Source organism: Gopherus evgoodei, chromosome 5 (assembly GCF_007399415.2).
Source record: "Gopherus evgoodei ecotype Sinaloan lineage chromosome 5, rGopEvg1_v1.p, whole genome shotgun sequence".
Classification (NCBI taxonomy): Eukaryota; Metazoa; Chordata; order Testudines; family Testudinidae; genus Gopherus; species Gopherus evgoodei.
This window is the reverse complement of record NC_044326.1, coordinates 46,594,078-46,621,228: the sequence shown is the minus strand read 5'-3', so window position 1 is coordinate 46,621,228 and position 27,151 is coordinate 46,594,078. Positions and strand designations below refer to the sequence as shown.

The 27,151-nt window shown below is 40.4% G+C and overlaps 1 protein-coding gene across 11 annotated transcripts in view; it reads right to left on the bottom strand.

Moving 5' to 3' along the window:
• The window catches only part of LIMCH1 (LIM and calponin homology domains 1), a 305,429-nt gene that overhangs the window by 21,484 nt on the left and 256,794 nt on the right, over nucleotides 1-27,151 (bottom strand). For 8 of the 11 annotated variants that reach the window (XM_030563847.1, XM_030563851.1, XM_030563848.1 and 5 more), the window contains 9 exons: nucleotides 26,360-26,453; nucleotides 23,535-23,704; nucleotides 22,546-22,648; nucleotides 16,777-16,805; nucleotides 15,255-15,338; nucleotides 12,470-12,562; nucleotides 9,978-10,082; nucleotides 7,762-7,898; nucleotides 4,992-5,116 (listed from right to left, as the gene is read on the bottom strand). In XM_030563847.1, the coding sequence (XP_030419707.1) occupies nucleotides 4,992-5,116; nucleotides 7,762-7,898; nucleotides 9,978-10,082; nucleotides 12,470-12,562; nucleotides 15,255-15,338; nucleotides 16,777-16,805; nucleotides 22,546-22,648; nucleotides 23,535-23,704; nucleotides 26,360-26,453 (940 nt within the window). Of the gene's footprint in view, nucleotides 1-4,991; nucleotides 5,117-7,759; nucleotides 7,899-9,977; nucleotides 10,083-12,469; nucleotides 12,563-15,254; nucleotides 15,339-16,776; nucleotides 16,806-22,545; nucleotides 22,649-23,534; nucleotides 23,705-26,359; nucleotides 26,454-27,151 lie in introns of those variants that run through there. The other 3 variants (XM_030563849.1, XM_030563853.1, XM_030563854.1) reach the window with 3 other exon arrangements.

Here is a 27,151-nt window from a genome sequence, read left to right as displayed (position 1 = left end):
CTATCATATCCCCTCTTAGTCTCCTCTTTTCCAAGCTGAACAGTCCTAGCCCCTTTAATCTTTCCTCATATGGGACCCTCTCCAAACCCCTAATCATTTTAGTTGCCCTTTTCTGAACCTTTTTTAGTGCCAATATATCTTTTTTGAGATGAGGAGACCACACCTGTACGCAGTATTCAAGATGTGGGCGTACCATGGACTTATATAAGGGCAATAATATATTCTCAGTCTTATTCTCTATCCCCTTTTTAATGATTCCTAACATCCTGTTTGCTTTTTTAACCGCTTCTGCACACTGCGTGGACATCTTCAGAGAACTATCCATGATGACTCCAAGATCTTTTTCCTGATTCGTTGTAGCTAAATTAGCCCCCATCATATTGTATGTATAGTTGGGGTTATTTTTTCCCCAATGTGCATTACGTTACATTTATCCACATTAAATTTCATTTGCCATTTTGTTGCCCAATCACTTAGTTTTGTAAGATCTTTTTGAAGTTCTTCACTGTCTGCTTTGTTCTTAACTATCTTGAGCAGTTTAGTATCATCTGCAAACTTTGCCACCTCACTGTTTACCCCTTTCTCCAGATCATTTATGAATAAATTGAATAGGATTGGTCCTAGGACTGACCCTTGGGGAACGCCACTAGTTACCCCTCTCCATTTTGAGAATTTACCATTAATTCTTACCCTTTCTTCCCTGTCTTTTACCTAGTTCTCAATCCATGAAAGGACTTCCCTTTTATCCCAGGACAGCTTAATTTACATAAGAGCTTTTGGTGAGGGACTTTGTCAAAGGCTTTCTGGAAATCTAAGTACACTGGATCCCCCTTGTCCACATGTTTGTTGACTCCTTCAAAGAACTGTAATAGATTAGTAAGACACGATTTCCCTTTACAGAAACCATGTTGGCTATTGCTCAACAGTTTATGTTTTCCTATGTGTCTGACAATTTTATTCTCAACTATTGTTTCGACTAATTTGCCCCGTACTGACGTTAGACTTACCGGTCTGTAATTGCCGGGATCAACCTTCTTAAATATTGGTGTTACATTAGCTAACTTCCAGTCATTGAGTACAGAAGCTGATTTAAAGGACAGGTTACAAACCTTAGTTAATAGTTCCGCAACTTCACATTTGAGTTCTTTCAGAACTCTTGGGTGAATGTCATCTGGTCCCGGTGACTTGTTAATGTTGAGTTTATCAATTAATTCCAAAACCTCCTCTAGTGACACTTCAATCTGTGACAGTTCCTCAGATCTGTCACCTACAAAAGCTGCCTCAGGTTTAGGAATCTCCCTAACATCTTCAGATGTGAAGACTGAAGCAAAGAATCCATTTAGTTTCTCCGCAATGACTTTATCGTTTTTAAGCGCTCCTTTTGTATCTCGATCATCAAGGGGCCCTACTGGTTGTTTAGCAGGCTTCCTGCTTCTGATGTACTTAAACATTTTGTTATTACCTTCGGAGTTTTGGGCTAGCCGTTCTTCAAACTCCTCTTTGGCTTTTCTTATTACACTCTTGCACTTAATTTGGCAGTGTTTATGCTCCTTTCTATTCCCATTCTAATCCCATTCTCTTACCTCATTTTTAGGAATAGCCAAACTTTTGTTACATCAAAACATGAAGGTCAAACAAATAAATTCATAAACCAAATTTATTTATTTTTTTTTTTACCATCGATCACATTGTTTACTTTTTTCTTTTATCTCAGATTAAACAACGAAAATACACTAGCCAATTTCACTTTTGTTTACAGGCAAGTTTTCACTCTCCAGCTCTCTGGACCTTGTACTGCCCTTCAGTGTTTGGGTTGCAATGCTTATAATTAAAAATATATAATTTTTTAATTCCATTAACCTGAGTTTTTTAAAAGATACCTGAAGACAAAATTGACCTCTATATAGCTTTTGAAAACAGCTGAGTTGGAGAAATGTTTAATCAGAGAACATAAGAAAGGCTATACTGGTCCATCTAGCCCAGAACCTGTCTTCCGACCATAGCCGATGCCAGATGCTTCAGAGGGAATGAACAGAACATGGCAATTATCAAGTGATCCATCCCCTGTTATTCAGTCCCAGCTTCTAGCAGTCAGAGGTTTAAAGACATCCAGATCATGGGGTTCCATCCCTGACCATCCAAGCTAATAGCCATGGATAGACCCTTCCTCCATGAGCCCAGTTATATTTTTTGCCTTCACAACATCTCCTAGCAAAGAGGTCCACAGGCTGACTATGCACTGTGCGAAGAAATACTTCACTATATTTGTATTAAACCTGCTGCCTATTAGTTTCATTGGGTAACTCCTGGTTCTTGTGTTAAATGAAGGGGTAAATAACACTTCCTTATTCACTTTCTCAATGCCATTCATGATTTTATAGACCTCTATCATATCCCTTTTAGGCATCTCTTTTCCAAGTTCAACAGTCCCAGTCTTTTTAATCTCTTCTCATATGGAAGCTGTTCCATACCCCTAATCATTTTTTTTTGCCTTTCTCTATAGTTTTTTTTCAATTCTAGTACATCTTTTTTGAGATGGTGCAACAAGAACTGCCTGCAGTATTCACAGCTTAAGCATACCATGGATTTATATATTGGTATTACGATAGTTTCTGTTTTATTTTCTATCCATTTCCTAACATTCTGTTAGCTTTTTCAACTGCCACTGCACATTGAACAGACATTTTCAGAGAACTATCCATGACAACTCCAGGAGCTCTTTCTTGAGTGGTAACAACTTATTTAGACCCAATCATTGTGTGTGTATAGTTGAGATGTTTTCCAATATGCATTACTTTGCATTTATCCACACTGAATTTCATCTGCCATTTTGTTCCTCAGTCACCCAATTTTGTGAGAGCCCATTGTACCTCTTTGCAGTCGGCTTTGGACTTAATTATCTTGACTAATTTGGTATTGTTTGCAAATTTCACCACCTCACTGTTTACCCCTTGTTCCATATCATTTATGAATATGTTGAACAGTACTGGTCCCAGTACAGATCCCTGGGGGACCCTGCTATTTACCTCTCTCCACTGTGAAGACTGACCATTTATTCCTATCTTTTATCTAGTTACTGATCCACAAGAGGATCTTCCCTCTTATCCCATTACTTCTTACTTTGTGTAAGAGCCTTTGATGAGGGACCTTGTCAAAGGCCTTCTGAGGGCATGTCTACACATACTGGTAGTTCTGCACTGCTGCAATAAATGGTGAAGACATGCTAAATCGATGGGAGAGCACTCTCTCATTGATCCATGTATTCCACCTCCCCGAGAAGTGTAAGGGAAGTCAACAGGAGACACTTGCCCATCGACATAGCACAGTGTAGCCACCATAGTAAGTGGATCTAACTATGTCGACGTCAGTTATGTTATTCACGTAACTGAAGTTGCGAAACTTAGATCAATTTAGCGTGGTAGTGTGTTCAGCCCTGAATATTTAATTAGACTATATCCAGTAGATCACCCTTGTCCACCTGCTTGTTGACGCTCTCAGAGAATTCTGATTGGTGAGGCAGATTTCCCTTTACAAAAACTGTTAACTCTTCCCCAACATATTGTGTTCATCTATGTGTCTGATAATTCTGTTCTTTACTGTGTTCAATCAATTTGCCTGGTACCGAAGTTAGGCTTACTGGCCTGTAATTGCCAGGATCACCTCTGGATACTTTTTTAAAAAATTGGCATCACATTAGCTATTCTCCAGTCATCTGGTACAGAGGCTAGTTTAAGTCACATACCACAGTTAGTAGTTCTGTAATTTCATATCTGAATTCTTTCACAACTCTTGGGTGAATACAATCTAATCCTGGTGATTTATTACTGCTTAATTTATCAATGTGTTCCAAAACTGCTTCTAACACCACCTCAATCTGGGACAGTTCCTAAGATCTGTCACCTAAAAAAACAAAAATCACTCAGGACAGGAATCTTCCCCATATCCTCTGCAGTAAGACTGATGTTGTTGGTGGATGTGTAGAGTTCTTCCCTTTGATTCTCCATCTAATGTCATATAATATTGTAATGGTGCACCAGCTCTGCTCTAGCTAAGATTGGGAAGCCCTTCTTCTTCTTAAAAGGACAATCCTTCTTAGTGCTCTAAAATCTGTGTGCTTACATGAATTGTCTTGAAATTTGCAGTGGCCCATGGGAGTGCAATGTAGGGTTGGGTTAGCGATCCAAATGTGGGGTCATTTGATCAAGGGGCTCCCGAGATACAGAACCCAGAAAACAAAAACAGCATTTCATTAAGTCCATAGATTTTAGAAACTCTGAAGTGTGAAAGACATCCTCAGCGGAAATCTGAGAATAAACTTCTTATATCACAATCACAGCTCTATAATGCTCCTCAAACTAATCCCCAGATCTCCTCATATCACAATCACTGATCCTCCAAGTTGCTCCAACGTATTCCTCTACTATTCAATACAGCTACACCTAACATAGTGACTGCAGCTGGAGTTCATGCAGTTAATTCCCAGTGGCTATTGCCAGCTCCTGGGGGCAGAGTTAAGGGTGAATGGGTACCTTAACTGTATTTCCTGGTTTTCAGAGGTTTCAGTTTTGCTTAACTCAATGTTCTGGAAGGGATCGAGCTATCACTAGGCAACCTTATCTCTGTGTTAATTAATTTTTTGTCATTAAATAATATTTGCAGGATATACTTTAGATAACTATTGTGCACACATAGATTTCGATTATTTAGCTTCTCAGCTGGAGTTTAAGTGCTCAGCCTTCCATAGCATATAATGCCAAAGATCCAAAGTTCACTTATCACTTAAACTCATTTATCTTCGCTTGTACTAAACAGATTTTGAATCTTGGAAAAGTTTAAATCCCGCAGCAATAACACTGATTAAATTATTTTGGAAATTTGTAATTTCATTTGACTAATATTCTTGATTAAATCACTTTATGAACCTGTGAAATTTCCTTGACAAACAAATGCAAACAAACAAAACCAATTCTTTGGATTGTTTGGAATCTTACCCTGAGTCAATGGTAGATTCAGTATGACTGGTGAGCTGCGCTCCGCAACTGACACCTGGTGATCCTGCTCACTTTCCGTCTGAAGAATAGTCTCTGGATGTTCTGTGGGCACTTTATTTACACTGCTAATAAAAACAAATCACATTGTATACACAAAGCTAAAAGGAATGTTAGCTAGAGTGTCATTTCATTATTGTGCTTTTGTATGTGAACCTTTTATTCTCAACAAATATTTGTTTCCGTGTGTTAGCAATAATAGATCGGTGTGGGTAATAATCATGAATTGGCAACAAATTGAGATGGTAATCTATGTTGACTCTCCTTGCTGGTCTGACATACTGCCACATACAGGCCCTGAAGGTCTTTCTGTAACAGCATCATGTAGAACAGCATATTTGACAAAGCAACAGCTATTGTGTCAATGGTCTTGCTCTTTGTATAATGTTCAGCCTGCTCAGGACCGCCTTGCCTTTGTGAAAGCAACGGCTACCAGCACTGAAAATCCTGTTCCTTGTCAAACCCTCTGGCCAGTTCGGGAGCGAGGATCCTGGTTCTCTGTGAAAGGAGCTATTGCTAAGTTGAAGATCCTTTCTTAAACGAAGAAACCTGGGAAATTAGTATATAAGCACACTACAATACTTGTGAGTTAAGATTGCTCTATACATAGCATACCTGACAGCCATAAAAGCCAGGAAATGAAAAGGGAAGGTATTTAAACATATCCGCAACAGCAGGGTAGCTTCCCCATGGGCTAGAGAGCCTGGGTCTCAGCCAGCCCTGATTACAGATGAGCCCTCCTGGAGGGGAATCAAATAATTTAAATACAGTATAAAAGGCAGCAGGAACCTGCAGGGAAGGCCTGGTGAGAGAGTAGCTGAGACTGCCAGAGGTAGATGGAAGCCTGACAGTAAGCTGAAGAAAGCTCTCCAGCCAAGGAGGCATGGGAGAGACCTGCCCAAGAAGCAGGGGAGAGAGGCCTACCTGGAAAGGCCTGGGGACTGGAAGAAGGACAAACTCCATGCAGGAGGCACTGGGAAGCAGACAGACAGACACTCTCAAAGAGGAGGGGACTGCGCCCAGCTAAAACTAGGATGAAGTCTGCACAAATTTGTGTTCTGTTTTGAAAGACTGTGTGTTGGACTACTGGGAGAGAGACACTGGAAGAGGGTTGGATCCTGGAGGGTCAGCGTGCATCTGAAGATTAAATAAATAGAATCCCTTGGGATTGTCTGAATTACTTTTTGAACTGTGCGCTCTTCAAGGAGCCCTGAATAGATAGGATAGCCACAGAGACAGAGTGCCGTGGACCGACTTCTGGCCACAAAAGGGTGCTTGGCAGGCAGTAAATGGCCCCGGAAGTACAATATCTTTTACTCCTCTACCCAGAAAAGCCCACTTCAGCACTAGAACAGCCACTATACAACACAGGCTGCACATCAGAACCTTAACCCTGCCTCAGTAGGAACGTCAGCCTTCCAGCACCCTATACCCCAAGCACGAGTAAGTGCAATGTTCCAGAACTATACAGAATAGCTAGTAAGGGGAGTGGAGTCCCATAACTCCCTGAAGGAGGCATTGATCTTCCTTGGTAACTTCCTGAAGGGATGAAGACGAAAGCAGAGGGATGGCACTAAACAAACGTATATATCTGGAAACAAAGAACATAGGCCATACTTACAGGATAGGGAATTCTAACCTGGGAAGCAGTGACTCTGGAAAAGATTTGGTGGTCATGGTGGCTAATCAGCTGAACATGAGCTCCCAGCGTGATGCTATGGCCAAAACAGCTAATATGAACTTAGGATGCATAAACACAGGTATCTCGAGTAGGAATAGAGAGGTTCTTTTATCTCTGTATTTGGCACTGGTGCAAATGCTGCTGGGATACCAGGTCTAGTTCTGTGGTCCCTAATTCAAGACGGCTGTTGGTAAATTGGAGAGGGTTCTGGGAAGAGCCACGGGAATGATTAAAGGATTAGAAAACATGCCTTATAGTGATAGACTCAATAATGGACTCTTCAATCTAGCAAAAAAAATGACTGGAAGTTGAAGCTAGATAAATTCAGACTGGAAATAAGGTGTACATTTTAATGGTGGAAGTAATTAATCACTTGAACAACTTACCAACGGTCATGGTGATTCTTCATCACAGACCTTTTTTAAAGCAAGATAGGATGTTTTTAAAAAGATATGCTCTAGGAATTATTCTGGGGAAGTTCCATGGCCCCTGCTAGGCAGGAGGTCAGACTAGATGATCACAGTGTTACCTTCTGGCCTTAGAAAGGGATCAGAGAACCAGAAAAAAGAGGAGAGCGAGAGACAGATAGAATTTCAAGAGTAAGGGAAAAATGGAAAGACGGGAAGAGAAGAAGAGAGAAGACAGATGAAAGAGGAAAAGACACTGGGAAAAGAATAAAGAAATCAAATGAGAGGAAGTAAAAGCTAGGAAAGATAACCAAATATTGTTTTAAAAAGTATAAAAATTGATACATTCCATTGTATTTTCGCAGTAGAAAAGAGGGACCTCAAAAGGGCAAGTGGAATCCAGGTGAGTGAGGGATCTCTGGGTTGATTACAGATTGAAGAAGCTGAAGAACAGCTGAAGGGAGATTGCGGGCCAGAGTAGCTGTGTAATGTGTAGGAATGGAGGTTACAAGCACTTCCACACACCCAGTCTGAGCACAGTACATAAAAACAATTTTGCTATGTGCCCAAATGACAACCTTACGAGTACAATCACTTGTCTAAAATTCCTTGATTTAACTCACACCTTTTCTTTTCCAGGCATGGTTCACTTCTCTTGTTTTTGGCTAATGATGCACTCTCCTGCTCCCAGGGTAATTTCTTCTCTCTTTTAATTTCCTTTTGTTTCTCTTCCTCATGAGAATTGCTCAGTTCCATCATAGTCTACAAATAAAAGTGAGATAATAGTGAAGATCTTCTTGTGAACTGAACTTCAGAACACGCATGAGAACAATACAGGCTGTGCCTGAGTGTACTGTATTTGTTACACATAAAGGAAATGCCTTCAAGGAAAAATGAACAATGTTACATAATATGAAAGTTATTTGACCTTACTGACCCTGACCTTGGATTTGACTGGGACAGTGTTTAGAAAAATTAACATGATTATCCTGAACCCATAACAAGGAAATTATGGAAGGGCATTTCCTCTCCAGAGAGAGTAAAGCATTTATTCAACACAGAAGCCATACATGGTGCCAGTCAGAAGATTGTCATTACAGAAAGATAATGTGACATTCAAAACACAGTTACAAAATTCCTCCGGCTTCAAAGTTAAGCTTCAAAAACAAAGCTGGTTAATATATGTTCACTGGTGAGGTGTTTTTGAGACATCCCAGGGGAAACAAAATGAGTATTTATTCACACGCTCCATTGCTAGAGAAATACAGTGATTGAGTAGAATGTGGTCTTCAGTACTGAAATACAGTATCAGAGAGATAGCCATGTTAGTCTGGATCTGTAAAAGCAGCAAAGAGTCCTGTGGCACCTTACAGACTAACAGATGTATTGGAGCATGCGCTTTCGTGGGTGAGGTTTCACCCATGAAAGCTCATGCTCCAATATGTACATTAGTCTATAAGGTGCCACAGAACTCTTTGATGAAATACAGTAATAAATTAAAGGTACTGTCTAGCAGAGAGCCTTCAGTATGACAAATGCTCATCTCTTTCTCCATTAGAATGAGAAGAGAAGCCACCACGCTGGGACTCTGATTGAGAGTTTACCAATAACTACAGGCTAGACTTTGCTAGTCTCCCAGAAGTCAAAACATAGCTATTCTTGATTTCTGTCATGTATCAGGGATGTACTCTTCACCCCCAGTCTGGCTTCCCTATGGCTTGCAAAAGGGCCAAACCATATAAAGGAGTCTAAAACCCCTGTAACCAGCCATGGGAGGATCCCCCCAGTGCAGGTATTGTGGTAGGTAGTCATAAGGCTGCCTCTTGAAGAGCACCTCAAGTTCTGGTGTAGGTGTGTGCTGGGGTGGGTCCACAGCCCACAGCACTACAGAGAATCTGTGCAGCCCAGGGAGGTTGACAGAACTTAGTCAGGCCCCCAAGGATATCTGCACTACAAAAAAGGTAATTTTACAGCAGGATTGCAAATTCAAGTTAGCTATCTCACCGTAAAATCCTAGTGGAGACAACCCACTATTTTTTACCTCAAAGTAGCTAGCTCAGGTCAAAGCCATGTGGGGTGATTGAAGTGTTGATCTTGACAAGCTTCAATGAGGTAAAAACGAAGTGTGCCTTGTCTCTATTAGAATTTTACAGCAAGCTGTTTTGCAGTAACCACATCCCGTTTTGAGCATTGGAGACATGGCCTAGTTGAATGTGTCAGGCTAGCCTTTTGTGAAGCGCATTCTCCAGCTGGGCACTGGATGCATCACGAGCCATGGGAGGATCAGAGTCTGAACATTGCGGTGTTATTTCCATATTGCTTTAGAGAGAAGTGGTCCCATGTTCTAAAGGCAAATTTTAGATTTCCTAGGCCTTTAACATGGTGGTCAAAGTAGATTGAAATACAAGGGTGACATCTGCCTGCCAAAGAAGAGGGGAAGCAATGAGGGGAGTAATGCTCACTGGAGACAGGGGGAGGAAGGGGAACACTCCATCTGCTTTTAATGGGGAACTGTGCAACTTCTGACTCCTTTTACTTTAACCCTGCTCTTCTCTAACGTAGGATGGTGGTAGTTTGCTTTGAGGTTTGGCTCTGTATTTATAATAATACACTTTATTTACACACTGTATAGTGCTCAGAGACATATAACTGGGCACATTTTTACTGAGAAGTGTTTTTAAAAGTAAGATGGGGTGATCCGTGAAACAAATTGCCTTTCATTCTATTCCTAGAGCCTACTGATCTTAACAGAATGACCTAACTCCCCTGAACATAGTTTTGCCTTTACTGCCTCATTTTCATTAACTCCTAATTTACACTCCAGTTCTGTCAGACACTCACCATTATCCCATTTCCTTCACTGACAGAGGAAGAAGTGGAGAGGGGTTCAGCAGAGCTTGAAGAAACCGTGAATGGAACTACAGTATCCTCAATTATCTTGCGCTCCTAAAGAAGAGGTGGGAGTAGGCAGGAGGAAAAGGAGAGATTAAAAACATGAAGCTTGCCAAAGGAACATTGGATAAGACACTTACTCTTGGGGGAATTCCATGCCAAAACGTTAAAAATTCTGTGCCAAAAAATTAAACAACCATTCTGCAAATTTCTGCATACTTTATTTGTCAAAATAATACAATATAAGCATGCCAGTTTCAATTATTTTGGTAATTTATTTCAAAATATCTGTCAGCAAGTATGTCTAACAATGTAGACCAAAAAAAAATATTCTGGTAATTTTTTTTGACAAATAGATTCCTTACTAGTATATTAATACAGAACTTTGAATAATTCATTTAAATTACAATACAGAATTGTATTTCCTGCACCTTTCAGAAGCAGTACAAAGGCTTGGGAGTGTCATGGGCAATGGAGAAAGTGAGGGAGAGGCAAGGACCCTGGAGTAAACCGGGAGGGTTGTTGTGGGAAGAAGTATGGAACAGGTTTTTGTTGGGGGAGAGGCAGGACTTTTAGGGAGTTGGGGAGCCTCCCCCATGCAGACCCTGGCTGATCCTAAGCCTCTCCTATTCAGTCAGGCACATCTATCCCTGTCCCTTCAGCCCCCCTCCCCCATCCCATGTGGACACGCACCCCCACTCCCATTCAGTCCCTGGCTAAACGCTGTCACCCCACTAGCCCCTGAGCCCATGCCTCCCATCTGCCCTCTTCCACTAGCACTCTGAACCCCAGACTGCGACCCCCCCCAGCAACCCCCTGTGTCCCACTCTGTCCTAACCTGGCTCCATGGGCTAGGTGCTGTGATGAACTTTTACTCCTAGGGGAATTCTGTGCCACTGCACGCTCACAGATTTCTTTTCCCCCTCCACAGAAAATACAATTCCACCCCAGATGTGCTGCAGTTCCACCTTTTGCCCACCAGAGGCTGCTGTGGCATCAGAACAGACTGCTGCTTTCACGCTGTTAGCTGTTCTGGTACCACAGTGGCCTCAGGTGGCCTCAGGTGGAACAGCAGCACTTCTGGGGCAGAATGTATTTTCTGCAGAAAAAAATAAAATTCTGTGGGACACATGAATTCTTTGCATGAACAGTAGTGCAGAATTCTCCCAGGAGTAATACCTTCAGAAGCAAGAGTATAAAGTTAGGCTTAAAAATCCATATTTAGTTAGATCACTAGGTAAGTGGCCTGATCTTCAAAATTGCTGGACATGCAATACTAAGCTACTAGACTCAATATCAAATGCCAGGGCGTTTTAATTGGTAGTTGTGTCTTCCATAAGAAGTTTTTCCTTTTCTCAGTTTTAAATTTGCTCCACGCTCTAGTCATTTTCATTGCGTTTCTCTGAACATTATGTACTCACGCTGTATCTTTTTTGGGATGGATTAACCAGAACTGGACCCTGTATTCCAAATGAGGATGTGTTACTATTTTATATAATGGCATTGTAATATTTTTTCAGTATTATCTTATTTATACTTATTTTTTCAGTATTACTCCATTCTTCAACTAAGACATTATTATTATTATAGAATTAGCTGAAGTTATTCCTTCCAATGTTCATTTCTTTAAGTTTGCCAACACTGAATTTCATCTGCCACTGTGCTGCCTATTTGCCTAGCTTTGCTAAGTCTCCAAAGTTCATCATAACTTTCTCTAGTGTACTTCGCCACCAGCCCCATTATATGATTATGAATGCCAGTGTATCATGGGGGGTAAACTGGGGAAGTCACAATTGCTGCTGTTGGCCAAGTACATGCTTGTGTTTATTGATATGCACGGTCATACTGGGAATGCCTGTTTAATCTCGCCTAAACCAATTCTTCTGCCTCCTCTTTTGTACATTCCTATGTCATTGCATCTGTAGCACAGACAGATTTCCTAAAACAACATTTAATTATTTTCTAAGTAATGCACGGTGGCTAGACATTATGGTGATAGGTGCATGAGAAATGCAGAGAGAGTTCAGAAAGATGAGTTACCTCTCATCAGGGTCATGAGTATGCCATTTACTACTCAAGCACCAATTATCCAATGTTAATCTGCCTAACTACAGTACATAAAAGTATGACTAGAAACATGCAATGAATGTGACAAGACAACTTAACATTTTCCAAGCTAACTGCACCACTGAAACAGGATGAAGGGATGACTTGAGCATAAGACAAAACAAGGGCATGGAAATTAAAAATAATTCAACTGACAGTGAGCTTCTGACATTTCCCTTGCCAAGATGTAAATTCTCTCACATAAAGGATTATTGTAAATTGTTAGTCTCAAAATAACAGTCCCACTAGTAAAACATTTTAAAAATGCACAGAAGATACACTTGCACTAGAACTGCAAGATTACTTCTTAAACTTGCTTCTTTTGAATATTATACCTCCTCACAGTATCTACGCTCCTCCTCTTCAACTTCTTTCTGTGCTTTTTCCCATTCTTCTTTCAGCTTGTTCTGCTCCTTCTGGTACCTCTCCTGTACAAAATTTCAGTACAATCTATTCAATCGGAAACTTAATAGGGGATTCTTTTTATCTGTTTCAGTTCAATGGTTAAAAGACAGTGTTTATGTTCTGCAATATCTGCTATGTATCAGGAAACTGGATCCACTAGAAACTGGTTCATCAGAAAACATGCATGCAATGTAAAAACAAGAACATGAACAAACTTCTCTTCCCTTCTCCCTTCCCCTCCCCGCCACTCCCCACAGGGGAGTTTTATAATATTGTTTAGTACTCTTAGTTTATTGTAAAGCACCAGGGACACAAAGTGCTATATCAAGTCTGACTAGTTCAGAGTTTTCAAATGCTAGATGCTGTTCAAAATGAAATTTTCAGCATTTAAAAACAACCATAGTTTATGAAGAGCTGAAGAGTTCTGAAAAAAAGCTATTGAAACACTCCAATATATTTAACACATAGATTTTGCTTTAATCATTGGCTAAAATAGCTGCTGAATTTAACTGGCTTCGCAAATATTAGCTTTGGCACTAATCTAATAAAGATAAGCTGCTACTTGTACAATTTAATGAAAGATGAAAAACCATGTAGGCTTATAAAATAGACAGACAACGTATAGAGGTCTGAAGTGGATAAGATGATGATTAGCTGAGTAGTTGGTTTTCTTCCTGGATGGGATTATTTCTTGAGAAATCTCCCCAGCCCTGAATGTGTTCTGAATCAAAAAAGAATCTCTTAAAGAGCTCTTTAAAATGCTGTGGTGTCAAAACTGTTTTCTCTGTATTGGAACAGCCAAGTCACATTGTTTCCTCTGCACTTTGGTTGCAACCTCCTTCCTCCAAAATATTGTGCAAAATGAAGGTTAAAAATACCAAGAACACAAAACCCAGACCCATAAGAAATTTATTATCAATTTGATAACCAGGCAAACCACGCAATCTATGAGGTATAAAGAGACTAAGCTCAAGAAGGAAATACTGTTCAAAAGCAATCCATTCTTAAATATGTAAACCTGCATTTTTATTACCCTCCATCCCAAGCTTCTCTCCTGATGCCATCATTCTTGTTAGGAAAAAGAACAAACAAGACCTCCTTGGAGCCAGTTAATGTTGCTCTCTTGGCTCACTGTTAAGTGACATGAGGAAGTTTCAATTTCTCTCTTTCCAGATTGGAAAATAGTGGCACTATGGTTCGCTCAGCCAGGACAGGAAATTGGCCCCCCAGGTCTCTTACATTGCTTATTATACTACTAAGCTGTACAGAGAAAGTTTCCAGAAGCCACTTTATAATGGAGACGTTTAGCTTGGTCTTCTTAAATTAGGACAACTGTAAACTACAGTCTACAAAATCTAACAAAGTAATTGTTTGTAAACAGTGTTCTCATATGCACAGTGTTCAGAAAAACTATCAAAGCAATTAATCAACACACAGCTTATGTTTTGGGTACTTTAAATATAGGCCTAATGTATGGTATGTATTTGGTAGCTATTCCTTAATCCCTGAACTAATGTTCTGGTTAAAAACAAGATAAACGTGGAAGTCTTACCTGACGCCAGGAAACAAAACAAAACACTCAACAAAAAACAAACCACTTTCCTTTCTCTTTCCCCCAGGATTTGTGGAAAAGTTTTGGAGAGATTCTAGCACTTTGCTCTTAAGGAGCTGGTAGTCAGGGGAACCAAGTTGAGTACCAAAGTGCAAGAGGTGTTCAGTGTCCTCCTCCATCCTCATCCAAGATGTGTTTCTATTTTCTTTTACCATCTTACTACCCAAGTATGGTGGTTCACAGCACAGATAACTTACGACTGGGTTTAGAACAGGGTGGAATCAGTGAAAGCTGTATACACGTGTATACACAGGGATTTACTAGTCAGCCCATCTCTAACAGTAAATATGATCTGGGCAAAGAGCACATGCTGATTAGGAAAGGTTATTATATATGGAACTGATTTACAAGTTAACATATTGTACACAATCCTATTTGACAGAAGCAAAACATAACACTGAGAACTGAACCCATAAAAGAGTTAAGACCATTGCCATTATATATGTGGATAGCCATACATCAACTCACATTAAGCCAGTTGCTGTTTCACAATGTTTTACTTTTGTATTTTAAAAAACAGCATGCCTCTGAAAACAAATCCTATACTAAACAATGGCATGTTTTTGAATTAAGCTAAAGTAAAGCAAATGATGCAAATGTATTTTTATGGATAATATGTTTTCATGAAGTATATATTTATTAAATTCTATCATTTAAAACTATTAGGCATGACAAGGTATTTCACAAACCAAAAAAATCACTTGATTTATACCTATAAATTTAACTCCTCTCCTTTAAGAAATAAAATTAACTTACTCTTTCACATGCTTGACAAAACAGTAAGTTTTACAAGCATTTGCCACAAATTAAGAATTAAATTATTATATTAAATAATTAATTTCTGTTCTTTTTATACATAAATTGGGCAGAAATATTTTTAAACAATAAATTTAAATATTTTTTACATTTTAACCAATTAAATTTCATGTGTTCAGTATCTTCAAGCAATTTTAGGTTTATTTGTTAAATATAAAATATTCAATTTTGAAACTAAAATTAAAACAGTCATGAAGTGAACTGTGCTGCTCAAGGTCTAACAAGAGTGACAATTCAACTGAAAAACAAGTAAGCAATAGTGGGAAGAAATTTAGTAGCACAAGTACCTGAAGCAAGCGTTCCTGTTCATGCTGCCATCTTTCCTGTCGCTTTCGTTCCTCTTCCGGATCCCAGGACCAGAAACTGAAACGCTTAGATAAATTGAATGAGGTTATTAGAATCTAATAATATACATCACAAGACAAGCCTAAAAAGTTGCACAATGTAGTCACTTAAGCTATTCTACCAATTAGTGAAAATGTTAAGCTACAAGTGGAATTCAGATTTATAATTGCTTCAATTTTACAGTACTTTTCATGGTTAGCTAACAGTATTCCTAGCTCCACCATCAATTGGAAATGGTTTTATTTTTGCAATATATACAGGTCACAGAAAAATCATTTGATTTGCAAATAAGAACTAGGAAAACATCATCAGGCAGAACAGGAGAAAAGAAGAAATTGAGAAGAAATTCCAAGGGGCATTGATCTACATATACAAATATACCAATTTAGTAAAGAAAAATAACCAAATGCTTATTTTTCCTGAAAATAATCCTCTGATGCCACAACTATCAAAATAAATTATCACAGCACAACAATATTCACACATCTCAGATCTTGGACACAATATCCAAACTCAAAGTCTTGGCTTAAAGTATTATTTATATTGCAACAACATCCACGGGCCCCAGTCAGATAAGGGACCCATTATGTGATGTGCTAAATTTTTTTCTTCAGAAGCTGAGGCCTTATGATGTAAATATCTAATTACTCTACATTATGAGTCCTGTGCATTCTCAAATGAGAAAAAATGTCTATTTTCAGATGACGAGCAGCACATGGAATACAGGATATGCTGTGTTCAAATATATGTGGGTTTCCTTGAGGCGTAATGGACTCTGATCTGTTGATCATTTCTGGTATGTAATAATTTCTTGGCAAGTAATCAGAAGGAACATACAAACAGTCACAGAATCCTAGAGCTAATGGAACTATTCATTCTCAAAGTTAAGCATGTATGTAGGAGCCAGGCCAAAGTGAATCCATACAGCATAATACTGCATTTCTCCTAGTTAAGGGGAAAATTCTGCTCTTAGTTTAGACCTGTGCAACTCCACTGATCAGGGCCGCCCAGAGGATTCAGGGGGCCTGAGGTCTTCCCGCCACAGAATTGCTGCGGAAGATGCTCCAGGGGCCTGGGTCCCGCAAGAGTTTTCTGGGGCCCCTGGAGCAAGTAAAGGACCCCATTCCAGGGCACCCGAAAAACTCTCATGGGGGACCCTGCGGGGCCTGGGGCAAATTGCTTCACTTCCCCTCCCCCGGGAGGCCCTGCCACTGACGCTGATGGGATTGCACAGGTGTAACTGAGGACAGAACTTAGCCCCATATTTGTTTAAAAATGTATGAAGTGTTTTGGATCATATTTCTTTTCTTTCAGTTAAAAGAGCTGAGTTTTCTCCTTCCTGTTTGAGTCTATTTTGAAAGGGTTTTCGAAAGAATCACTGATTTAGTTGTAACTTCATGCAAATCTTTACACTAAAACACACTAATATTTTGCTATTAAAAACAGTGCAAAGAAGTTACTTACATTTGACTTGTCACTATTATCAGAATCCGCTGCAAAAGAAAAAAAATTAATTCCCCAAAATATTAAGATTGTCAAATATGCTTTATCTTAACTTGAAATAAAAAGCCTAGTCACAGCTGTATAAAGAGGAAACTACCAATTCACCTTTATAACAATACCTGGCCCACAACTAGCAGCATTGAAAAATTACGATACAACAGATCAGAGAAATAGATTGTACCCTCCACCACTAAAAATACTTTTGATAAGGCTACAAAGAGCATAACATCAACAGTAGGTTCTAAGCTACCACTAGCTACTGACAACTACTTTTGGTCAGAGTCATTAGCAGTGTCTGAAAAGAGTGATAGCAAATTTAACTTAACTTTCCCTTCACTATTCAATGTGGTGAAAGAAAAAAAGCAGAGCAAGGGTAGGATAGGTCAAGGGAAAACACTATTCAAGTGTCACAGTTACCAAGAGAACCGCTGCCATTTTCTATTAAGTGCCTTTGCACTAACCTGCTTAAAAACAGATGTAAAGTAAAAAGAAATTTAAAGAAAAATTATTATTTTGGTGTCTGAAACCAAAGCATTACATCTGCGTGTAATCCAACAGCTCTTTGCCAACTGTGCAACAGGAATAGGCACTTTCTATGAAAGCAGACAGTGGAAATAAGTACCAGTGATCATCAGCTTTTGCCCCAGCACACATTTTAAGACATCTACTACTCAGCGCAGCGGGAAAGATGCAGCTACTCCCAGCGCATCATTTACCTGACTGTGAGAAAAACTGTGAGCGTCGCCAGGAGTTCCGAACCTTAAGCGGAACACTGGCATGGCTGGGTGACTCTAGAGTGGATGGCAGAATAGAAACAAAACAAGAAATATGACACTGTGAAAAGAAAACTGATTACCGGGTAAAAGTGAACTTAGTGACCAAATGGATTTTTAAATTAATTCATTAATTGCTTTAAAGAGTGGTTGATCAAAGCTAGTTTGAGTTCCATTTTCTATGGTGATAAATTAAGAGGGTTTTTAGCTGAAATGCTATTAGTATTTAAAAGCTATTGGTGTGGTATACTTCATCTAAATGTCCTCTAACCCACTGGTGCATAATTAAAGACATTTTTCTCCCAGTCAGAATCCTACATTTTTAAATCTCAAACTCATCATGAGATTTTACATACATCACATGTTAAAGTTACTTTGTATTGTTTGACTTTCTCAACAACATCAATTGTATGTGAGCTCTAGAGCACATGAAGAATTTCAACATTACTAAGAAATTAAATATCTACATTCTATAACTCAATGTATGGCTGCTCTCGTTTAGTTTAAGTTAACACTTAAGTTGTATTATGGGTGAAGAATCTCCCAACTTATTACAAGTTCAATTTCTACTTCCACTCAGGGTTGTTTTGTCTTCCGCAACTGCCATCTAAAGCAATTTCAGTCCTGAAAACAGCAAGAAGAGAGAGAAGTCCTTGCATTGCTTATACAGACCGTCGAAGCCAATTTAACCAAAGGTTTCAGGGGACACTAGGTGGTCAGGTAATTCTTGGAGTTGCTCTATGATTTCTGCATGGTATGTGTATTATTTTTGCACACTATTAAAATCTGCACATCATGAGGATAAAAAGGAAATTTTCATGATTTACATCAACTTCATCAAGTATTTGTGAGGTAAGCTGAAGTCCGTGCCAGATCTATGCATTGCTATCATTCACTTTAATAAGAGCCACACGTGAGCAGATGAGGACAGAACTTAGCTTCAAACATTTTTATCTTCAATGCGATTACTAAGCTATTTTCATCTTAGAACAGCAGTACTAGTAAAATATAATACCCTTAAATATAGCATACCCTTTAACTCAATGTCAGATATATAATAGTGCCATCCTGGTCCTCCTGACTCGTGCCGTATACTTCTGTTGTATTTAAGGAAGATAGTGATAACTGTGTAATTATCACCACAGAAGTACACTAACAATACTAGTACAGAAGCAATTGTTTTGGTGAAAAATAATTATGTACGTTTTAAAAAAGTCTGCTTACTTACCTTGTACAGTAACTGGAGTTTTGAGATGTGTGGCCCCCAGATGTATTCCATTCAATGAGCGCACTTGCTCCATGAACCTGAGACTGGAAGATTTTTCATAAGCAGTGTCTGCTGGTCTGTGCCTGTGCGCATCTCCTCCTTGTACTCTGAGCAGAGGGTATAGGGGCAGTGTGGACTGATCAGCTTTCTAGTTCCTTCTACTGTGAAGAACCTTAGGATAAGGACTTGAAGCACAGGGGAAGGAGGGCTGGCAGTGGAACATATGTAGGGACCACATATCTTGAAGAACTCCAGTTACTGTACCAAGCAAGTAACTGGACTTTCTTCAAGTGATGGTCCCAGTGTGACCTGCACTCAAGGTGATTCACAAGCAGTGTTTGTTGAGAAAGCAGATGTGAGGAACCCTGTTGTACCACAGATTGGAAGACCACTCTACTGAAAGATGTGTCTACAGGAGACGCTTGGGCTGGCGCATAATGTTTCACAAAGGTATGAACAGAACCCCATGTTGCCACTTTACAGGTTTCCATAAAGGGAACATCATGAAGTGAAGCTACTGATGGTGCCTGGGCTCTGATTGAGTGGGCTCTCACGCCTTGTGAGGGGTCACTGTCAAGTCATAGCAAAGCAGGATGCATCCTGAAATCCATCTTTGCTTCCTCTCTCATACACTGAGTAAAAAGAGAGAGAGAGTTAATGAGATTCCCTGAAGGATTTTGTCCTCTGCAGGTAGAATGCCAAGGCTGGATTGACATCCAGAGTGTAGCTTCTCTGGCAGCATGGTACTTTGGATTGAAGACAGGTAGGTGGATGACTCACTTCAGATGGAATTCCAAGACTTCTGGAATGAAGTTAGGATGTAACCTGGAGGAAAATCTTACCTTAGTAGAAGACCATAGAGAGAGAGGATCCACCGGAAGGATCCACTCAGCTCACCTACTCTTCTGGCTGAGATGACTGCAACTAGAAACACAACCTTCATAGACAGATGAGCAAGGAACATGAGGCTAAAGGTTCAAATGGAGAATTCATTAATGCAGACAGAACTAGATTAGAGGTCTCATTGGGGTAGGCTTCAGTACTGGAGGAAAGATTCTGACAATTCCCCTTCAGAAACCTTACTGTAGCAGTATGGGCAAAGACTGAATGTTGTCCACCAGAAGATGAAAGGTGCTAACTATTGCCAGGTGCACTTGCAAGGAACTGAGAGGCAGCTATGACGTTTTTAGAAGAAGGAAGTAGTCCAGAATAGCCATGACCTTGGATCCCCAGGGGTATCCAATGATGCTGGCACTATATCGAGGATCTTCTCCATTCTGTTGTATATCTTTTCCATTTGTGGTGTCTTTTCTGCTATTGCCAAGGACAGATTGAACAGCTTTCAAGCACAACTGCCCTAAATTTGTCATTTACCCAAATACCAGCCTGTTAAACGGAGATATGAGGGAAGAAGGATCTTGCCCTTGCCTACAGCTCAATAGATCCAAGAAGAATTGGATACAGATGCACGGTGAGAGGCCACCTAGAGAACACTGGTGAATTAGAACTGCCTCGGCCACCCAGGAGCAAGTAGGATCATCGACATTTTGTCTCATTTGATCTCCCTCAGGATTCCAGGTAAGAGAGGGATGGGCAGGAATACGTACATCAGCGGTTCTGACCAACGTAACACAAATGCATCCCCTCTGGCATTGTGACTCCTGGCTGCTCAGGAGCAGAAGCCTGGGCATTTCTTGATCTCTTCAGATGCAATGAGAATCTCCACTGTTGAAAGAGACACCATATCACCAAGTCATGTGGCTCCCACTTGTGCTCTGTGGAAAAATGTCTGCTGAGGCTTTCTAACAGAGTATTCTGCACTCCTGGATGGTGCATGCTGAGAGGACTAGTCCTTGAGGGAATATAATGATTCATCTGTTTTCTCACTGAATAGGTTATTTCCCTTGAAAGGCAAATCGTTCATGGTGGATTGAACTTCTGTGGGAGTTCTGGGAGGACTGGAACTGGGAACCCCATCTCATAACCAAAGATGTTGCCATCTAGCGGGAAGTATCTTCTGAGTCCACCACTCATTTAGTAAAAAATTATTTCTTCTCCATCTTTTTGGAGTAGGAGTGCCAAGTGTCTGGAGAATCACAGACTATCTTGGCAGGTAATAAGATGGTCTTATTGATTGGCAGTGCCACTTTATTAGGACGTGCACTGTGGAGGATATCCAATAACTTGTGAGGAATTTCTTGTACTTCCTCCAGGGGGCATCTAGAGCATATCTGCAATTCTCCTCAGGAGGGGATCTTGGAATTGTCTATAGTCACCCAGTGGTGATGTGACCACCTCATCTGGTGAGGACAATAATAATCCAGCAGGGACAACTGGCTCCACCTGGTTGATCCTCCTCCTCAGAGTGCTCTTGAGTGGACTGAGGTTCTTTTCCATAAGGGGATGCCTGTCTCAACTCCCATTCTGTCCATCTGTATTCCAGATGGATCATACATAGATCCAAAGGACCCCAAGTCCAATGTGAGGGATCATAGGGGTAAAACGGTGGTCCCCACAGAGAAGGGTGCCACTGTCCCTGGGCCACATAGTCTCTTCTGTGAGAGTGGGAAGGTGCCCATAAGATTTTTGAGCTTCTATCAGGGCTGACTTCTCTTGTCTTGATAAGGCTGATGAAACTCTCCCACTGATCATGGATTCATCAGAGTAGTACAAGGCCCTGTGTTAATGGGCGGTGCCATTAGTCTTGGTGGTCTTACTGTGACTTGGCTGGTTGATGGTGTCACAGAACTGATACTGTGCTCTCTAATACACCAGTGCTGGGGCATGGAGTCTCACCTGACATTGAGGATGCTGGAGAGGAGGTCTTCCCGAATGAGCATTTAGAAGGGGATTTCTCATGTTTCTTGTGAGAGTGTTTGCTCACCCTCTTCAGGTCTACCTGGTTTGTTAGAGCCCTCAGCTCTGCTCCCAGCAGTCCCGGAGCCCAGGGCAACCATGTTCAAGAGAAAATTTTTGGTGCCTCTGCTCAATGTACAGTGGGGGGTCAGAAAAGCCAGGTCATATTGGGGTTTCATTGAACAATCCATCAGGAATTTCTAAGCCTGAATTCATGGGATTGATGGGTTGTTCAAGGGAATGACCAGCACACATTGCTCTTAGAGGGGATATGAGCTTCACTGAGGCAATATATACAAATATCATGATCATCACTGGCTGGGAAGGCCCATGGGCAGACAACAGAGATTGTGAACCCTGGGCAGGGCTTGGGCATGGTAGCCACCTCAGGAGGGCATCAGGGGGCCCCTGGCTCTACTAAAACTACACCTGCTATTGAATGAACTAAGACAGGTAAAACTATTATCTACAATTAGTAAAAAAAAAAACAAATGCTAGCTAAAGCTGCGGATGCTGACGAAGTGCAGTCTCAGACCACGGGCAGCAGAAAAAAACTGGAAAAGTAGCTAGTCTAAACTGCCCCTTATGCCTTCAGTTGGGAGCATGAGGAGGAGAAAGGCATGGGGCTGGGACCAATGAACACTGCCAGTGAAAAATATTCCAGTCTCATACACATGGAGCACAGGCGCATAGCGCACCCTGAATGGACATCAATTACTTGAACTGTAGGTCAAAGGACAGCTATTTTTCTTTTGACCCTTCTAACAGATGTTTAAATATAACCCAGTTAAATTCTACAAAGCTACACAATACTCCTGTTTTCTTTTTGTTTACCTTGTTGAGCAGAGTTCTGCAGAATAACTTGGCTGGTCTCAGGTACTTTCTTCAAAAATGGAAATATACTCCCTTCTTGTTCTGGAGCCTTTGACTTCACTACCTACACAATTTATTTAAGAACAGGCGTTAACATCCAGAAAGCACCATGTCTGACTGAATAAAATGCTACCACACAGAATTAACGAGGTCCTAATTCCTCTATATGAAGTTTTTTTCACATATTTTCTGAATCAAGATTATGATGCTAAACTTTTACTTACATCACTTTGGTGTAATTTTGTAATATTTAAATTCTGGATTTTTTTTTATTGTTACTGCCCCCCATGTGATATTAGCACTTCGCTAAATATCAAGGCTGCTGCCAGTCCAAAGATATGCAGCAATATACATTTCCTCACAGCAGAGTCTTGTCAGACACAATCACTGTCTCAATCACATGCACTCACTGAACATTTCAAGAAGGCTTTAAGGGCAAACTTCTCTCTTCTACATTCTTCAGATATTCTGCTTTCCCTACACACAGAAACACAAGATCTTCAGGTCTGATTCTCTGGTCTGCTTCAGCCACTTTAGTGCTCGGAGCAGGTGGTGCAGAATCAGGGAGCTGTAACTGAACTGAGCCATGAGTCTGCAAACACTTACTATAGGGTGCACTGTTCAAAATCATAATTAGCCCCATTAACTTTAACTGGCCTGCTTGCAACAGAAAATACCAACAGAAAACACCGTGTTTGAAGAATTCGCAAGCTTGGACCTTTGGTTCAGTGCATATAGGAATACCAAAGTTCAGTTCTTCCATGTGGAAGAAAGAGGAAAATTTTGTAAGTAAAACAATGATTCAAGATTGTTCACTAACAGGCTGCTTTGATTAAATTCCTAGTTTAGTATTATATAAGGTAAAGTAAAACCTAGCTCATTAACACTGAAAGCATTTGCATGGCAGGTCCTTTTCTCTCCCTCTCCCATGCTCTTCTGTATCACACTACCTTCTCTGTAACTAGGACCTCTGCTTCCTTCTGTTGTTCTGTCTCGGGTTTCTTCAGATCTTTATCTTTTGAAGCTGCTTCTTCAGAATGGGTGCTAGGAGGGAACTCCATGCTGGGCACAACAGGGTGGGCACAAGTAACAGTTGTCTTGAATTGTTTCTGTTCTGCAGCTAACCCACACAACACAAAAATCAAAATTTTTTTTCAGCATGACATTAAAAAAATTAGAAAAATCTCAGCTATATAAGAATTGCAAATTTCAAGAATGCTTTTTTTTGGGGGGGAGGGAAGGGAAAGAGAGATAAAATAAAATCAGAGTGACTGTGGAATGGGATTGGAAACCTGATGATCTGTGCTGAAAACATCCCTCAGAATAAGCAGAACTTATTCTCTCAAAGAAACAGACATTAGGTCTGTACTCAAATGAGGATATTATAGCTCAAACTGTCTCATTATCAATAGTGGATGGCACTTCCAGATTTACCTATTTTTTTCACTAAAACAAGAAAGTGCACTGTCTTTGCTTTCCCAGGGTCTGCTGAGACAGAGAGATGGATTGACTGAGGCTCATTTCACACAAAACAGAGGTGATACTGGCTGTTTGGGGAAAGGATCTATACAGACAGGCAGGGGGAGGCTATACATCCTTCAGAAAGGTACAGTAGAACCACCAGTTACGAACACTTTGGGACTGGAGGTTGTTCATAACTCTGAAATGTTTGTAACTCTGAACAAAATGTTATGGTTGTTCTTTCACAAGTTTACAGGTGAACATTGGCTTAATACAGCTTTGAAACTTTACTATGCGGAAGAAAAATGGTGCTTTTAACCATCTTAATTTAAATGAAACAAACACAAAACAGTTTCCTTACCTAGTCAAATCTTTTTTTTTTTTAAACTTCCTCCCTTTTTTTTTTCCAGTAGTTTATGTTTAACACAGTACTGACCTATATTTCCCCTTTTTTGGGTCTCTGCTGCTGGCTGATTGCATACTTCCAGTTCCAAATGAGGTGTGCGGTTGGCTGATTTGTTTGTAACTCTGAGGTTCTACTGTACACAGTTTAGGGGATACTTTTGGATCCCAAGTTACTCCTGAGGTCCAAAGGGAATTAAGGGAGGAGCAAAAGTACTCTTTTCACCTACACTTGGTATGACCATTTCTCTCAGATATGGATCTTGGCGCAGTTACCTTCAGCCTTTGTTACCTCCAGATTAGATCATCAATAAAATGAACTTCACTGGGCTACCACCGGAGACAACTTGGAAACTTCAACTGGTGCAGAATTTGGCCTTCCAACTGTTCAATCACTGGTACGTTATACTAATGCACTGCAGGTGCTACATTGGCTGCCACGTGCAATTCAAGATGTTGATATTAACCTTGACTGGGATTTATCTACCTGAAAGCCTAGGCTCTCTTTTTCCCCTCCCTGTGGACCACCAAAGCAGCTGAGATCAGCTTATGAGTCCTTGTTAATAGTCCCTTCATTTGAACAGCTAGGAGTTGGAGACCGAAGGTTTTCAATGGAGGGCAGAATGTGCTTCTTTCACTGAGATGATGGAGCTCAAATTGGTTAACCTTCAGGACGTGGTGAAAAGCTCCAATGGTTAATCATGCTTTTACCTGAAGGATGGGAGGGGTATATTTATATTCTTACTACAGGCAAATATGTCATTTACTGAAATATCTACCTCATATTGTTTGTGTGTACCTGCACCAAGATAAACTGTGATCGGCACGTTTTAGAAATTGAAAAATAAGTTAACATGATCTTATTATGAATAAACAGTAAACAAAAGATATGTTGGGATGCAAATTGTTTTTTAGCAACATTGCTGCCAGGGAAAAGTAGCATCATAATTTTACAACTAGTTGAGAAACTCAATTTTACAACAGTCTGACCACGAACCATATGAAAAGCCTTAACTTCAAGGGTGAGTGCAATGTTACTGATGCCATACATAAATATTTATGAACCCTTAGAAAGATTGGCTTGAATTTCCCCCTCTTCCTTCAATGTATAGCCTAACCTCCTGTGGGGCAGGGCCGGCGCTACCATTTAGGCAGCCTAGGCAATCGCCTAGGGCGCCAGGATTATTGAGGGGGTGGCATTTTGCCGGGGGGAGGGGGGAGGCAGGCAGCTCTGGTTGACCTGCCGCAGTCGTGCCTGCCAGAGTCTGTTGGTCCGTGGCTCCAGTGGAGCTGTCGCAGTCATGCCTGCGGATGGTCGGCTGCTCCCGCGGCTCCGGTGGACCTCCCATAGGAATGCCTGCGGCAGCTCCACCGGAGCTGCGGGATCAGTGCGGGAGGCAGCAAAATGGCCGTGCGCCTAGGGCGCAAGAAACCCTGGCGCCGGTCCTGCTGTAGAGTGTAATACTTTGGTCTCAGTTCAGTTGCTGGGTTTAGTGTGCAAGTGGTGTTGGTGGTTTGTGATATACAGAAGGTCAGACTAGATGATATAGTATCTCTTCTGGCCTTAAACTCTATGTATTGAAAAAAATACTATTTCTTGAACCGAAACCATTATTGCATTATCACTAGTTTCTACCTTTAGTACATTCTGGGCATGCTGCACTTTAATCTAGAGTTATTCATATAAAGACAAGTAAGTTACAAAATGGACATAATAGTCATCAGATAGATTTTAAAACAATGTAATACCATTTCAGGACAAATACGAGCTCAGCATTTTCTCATGAAACCTCTAGATGTCACTGTGAATGCACTCTTCTTGAGCATTTGGCAGGGAGGAAGAAAAAAATCCACAACACAATGGATTTGTAGGGGAATATCACCAGGCTAAAGCAGTTTTGCAGCAACAAACCTGGTGAAGCAAACCCTGAATTCATCATTTCTGGCCTTCCAGAATCAGTTTCATCTTTTTGGTTGGCTGGTTTAATGTCTTCAGTGAAGGAGGCCTGCAGAGAACAATTTCATTGAAATAAAATGGCTAGAACAAAAATACAGTTTCAGTCATTTCTGTTTTGTAGTACTGGCTTCCTCTTTGTAATGCTGAAGAGTGAGTTTATGACCAGCATGGACTATTTTTGAGTTACAGTACTTAGACTTAATTTCCTCTGCTAATTACATATCTTATAAATGCTCACTATCACCTACTACTTGGATTGCTTTGGAGCAATCTGTAAAAAAACAAAAAATGGAAAATATCTAGAGCTGAGTTAGTTGAGTGGAACATACATTCAACTCTATGGAATAACTTGTAGTTCATCTGATGAATTTATTAATGAATCTGCAAAACTCTCTGGGTATAAACATTGGCAAAACAAATGAAGTATTTCCCTTATCCTAATGCTGCACGAATACTGTATTTGTCTAAATGGAACTTCCTATGGTTATCATCAAAAGGCGTGAAGCACTTGTCACATTAAGAGAGGATTGACAAATATGATAAGACCATATCAAGCCATTAATCCTAATTACTGCAAAAGACAACTTCCTAAACTAGGGCAAATCTCATTGCAGGAGCAAACCCAAACCCTCAAAAGAACGACAGCGACACAGCTACAATATTTAACATGCTTCTACTTTAAATATAAATATATTTAAATTTCCTCATTACATGGGGAAAGAAAAACAGTAATATATTGATTGTACA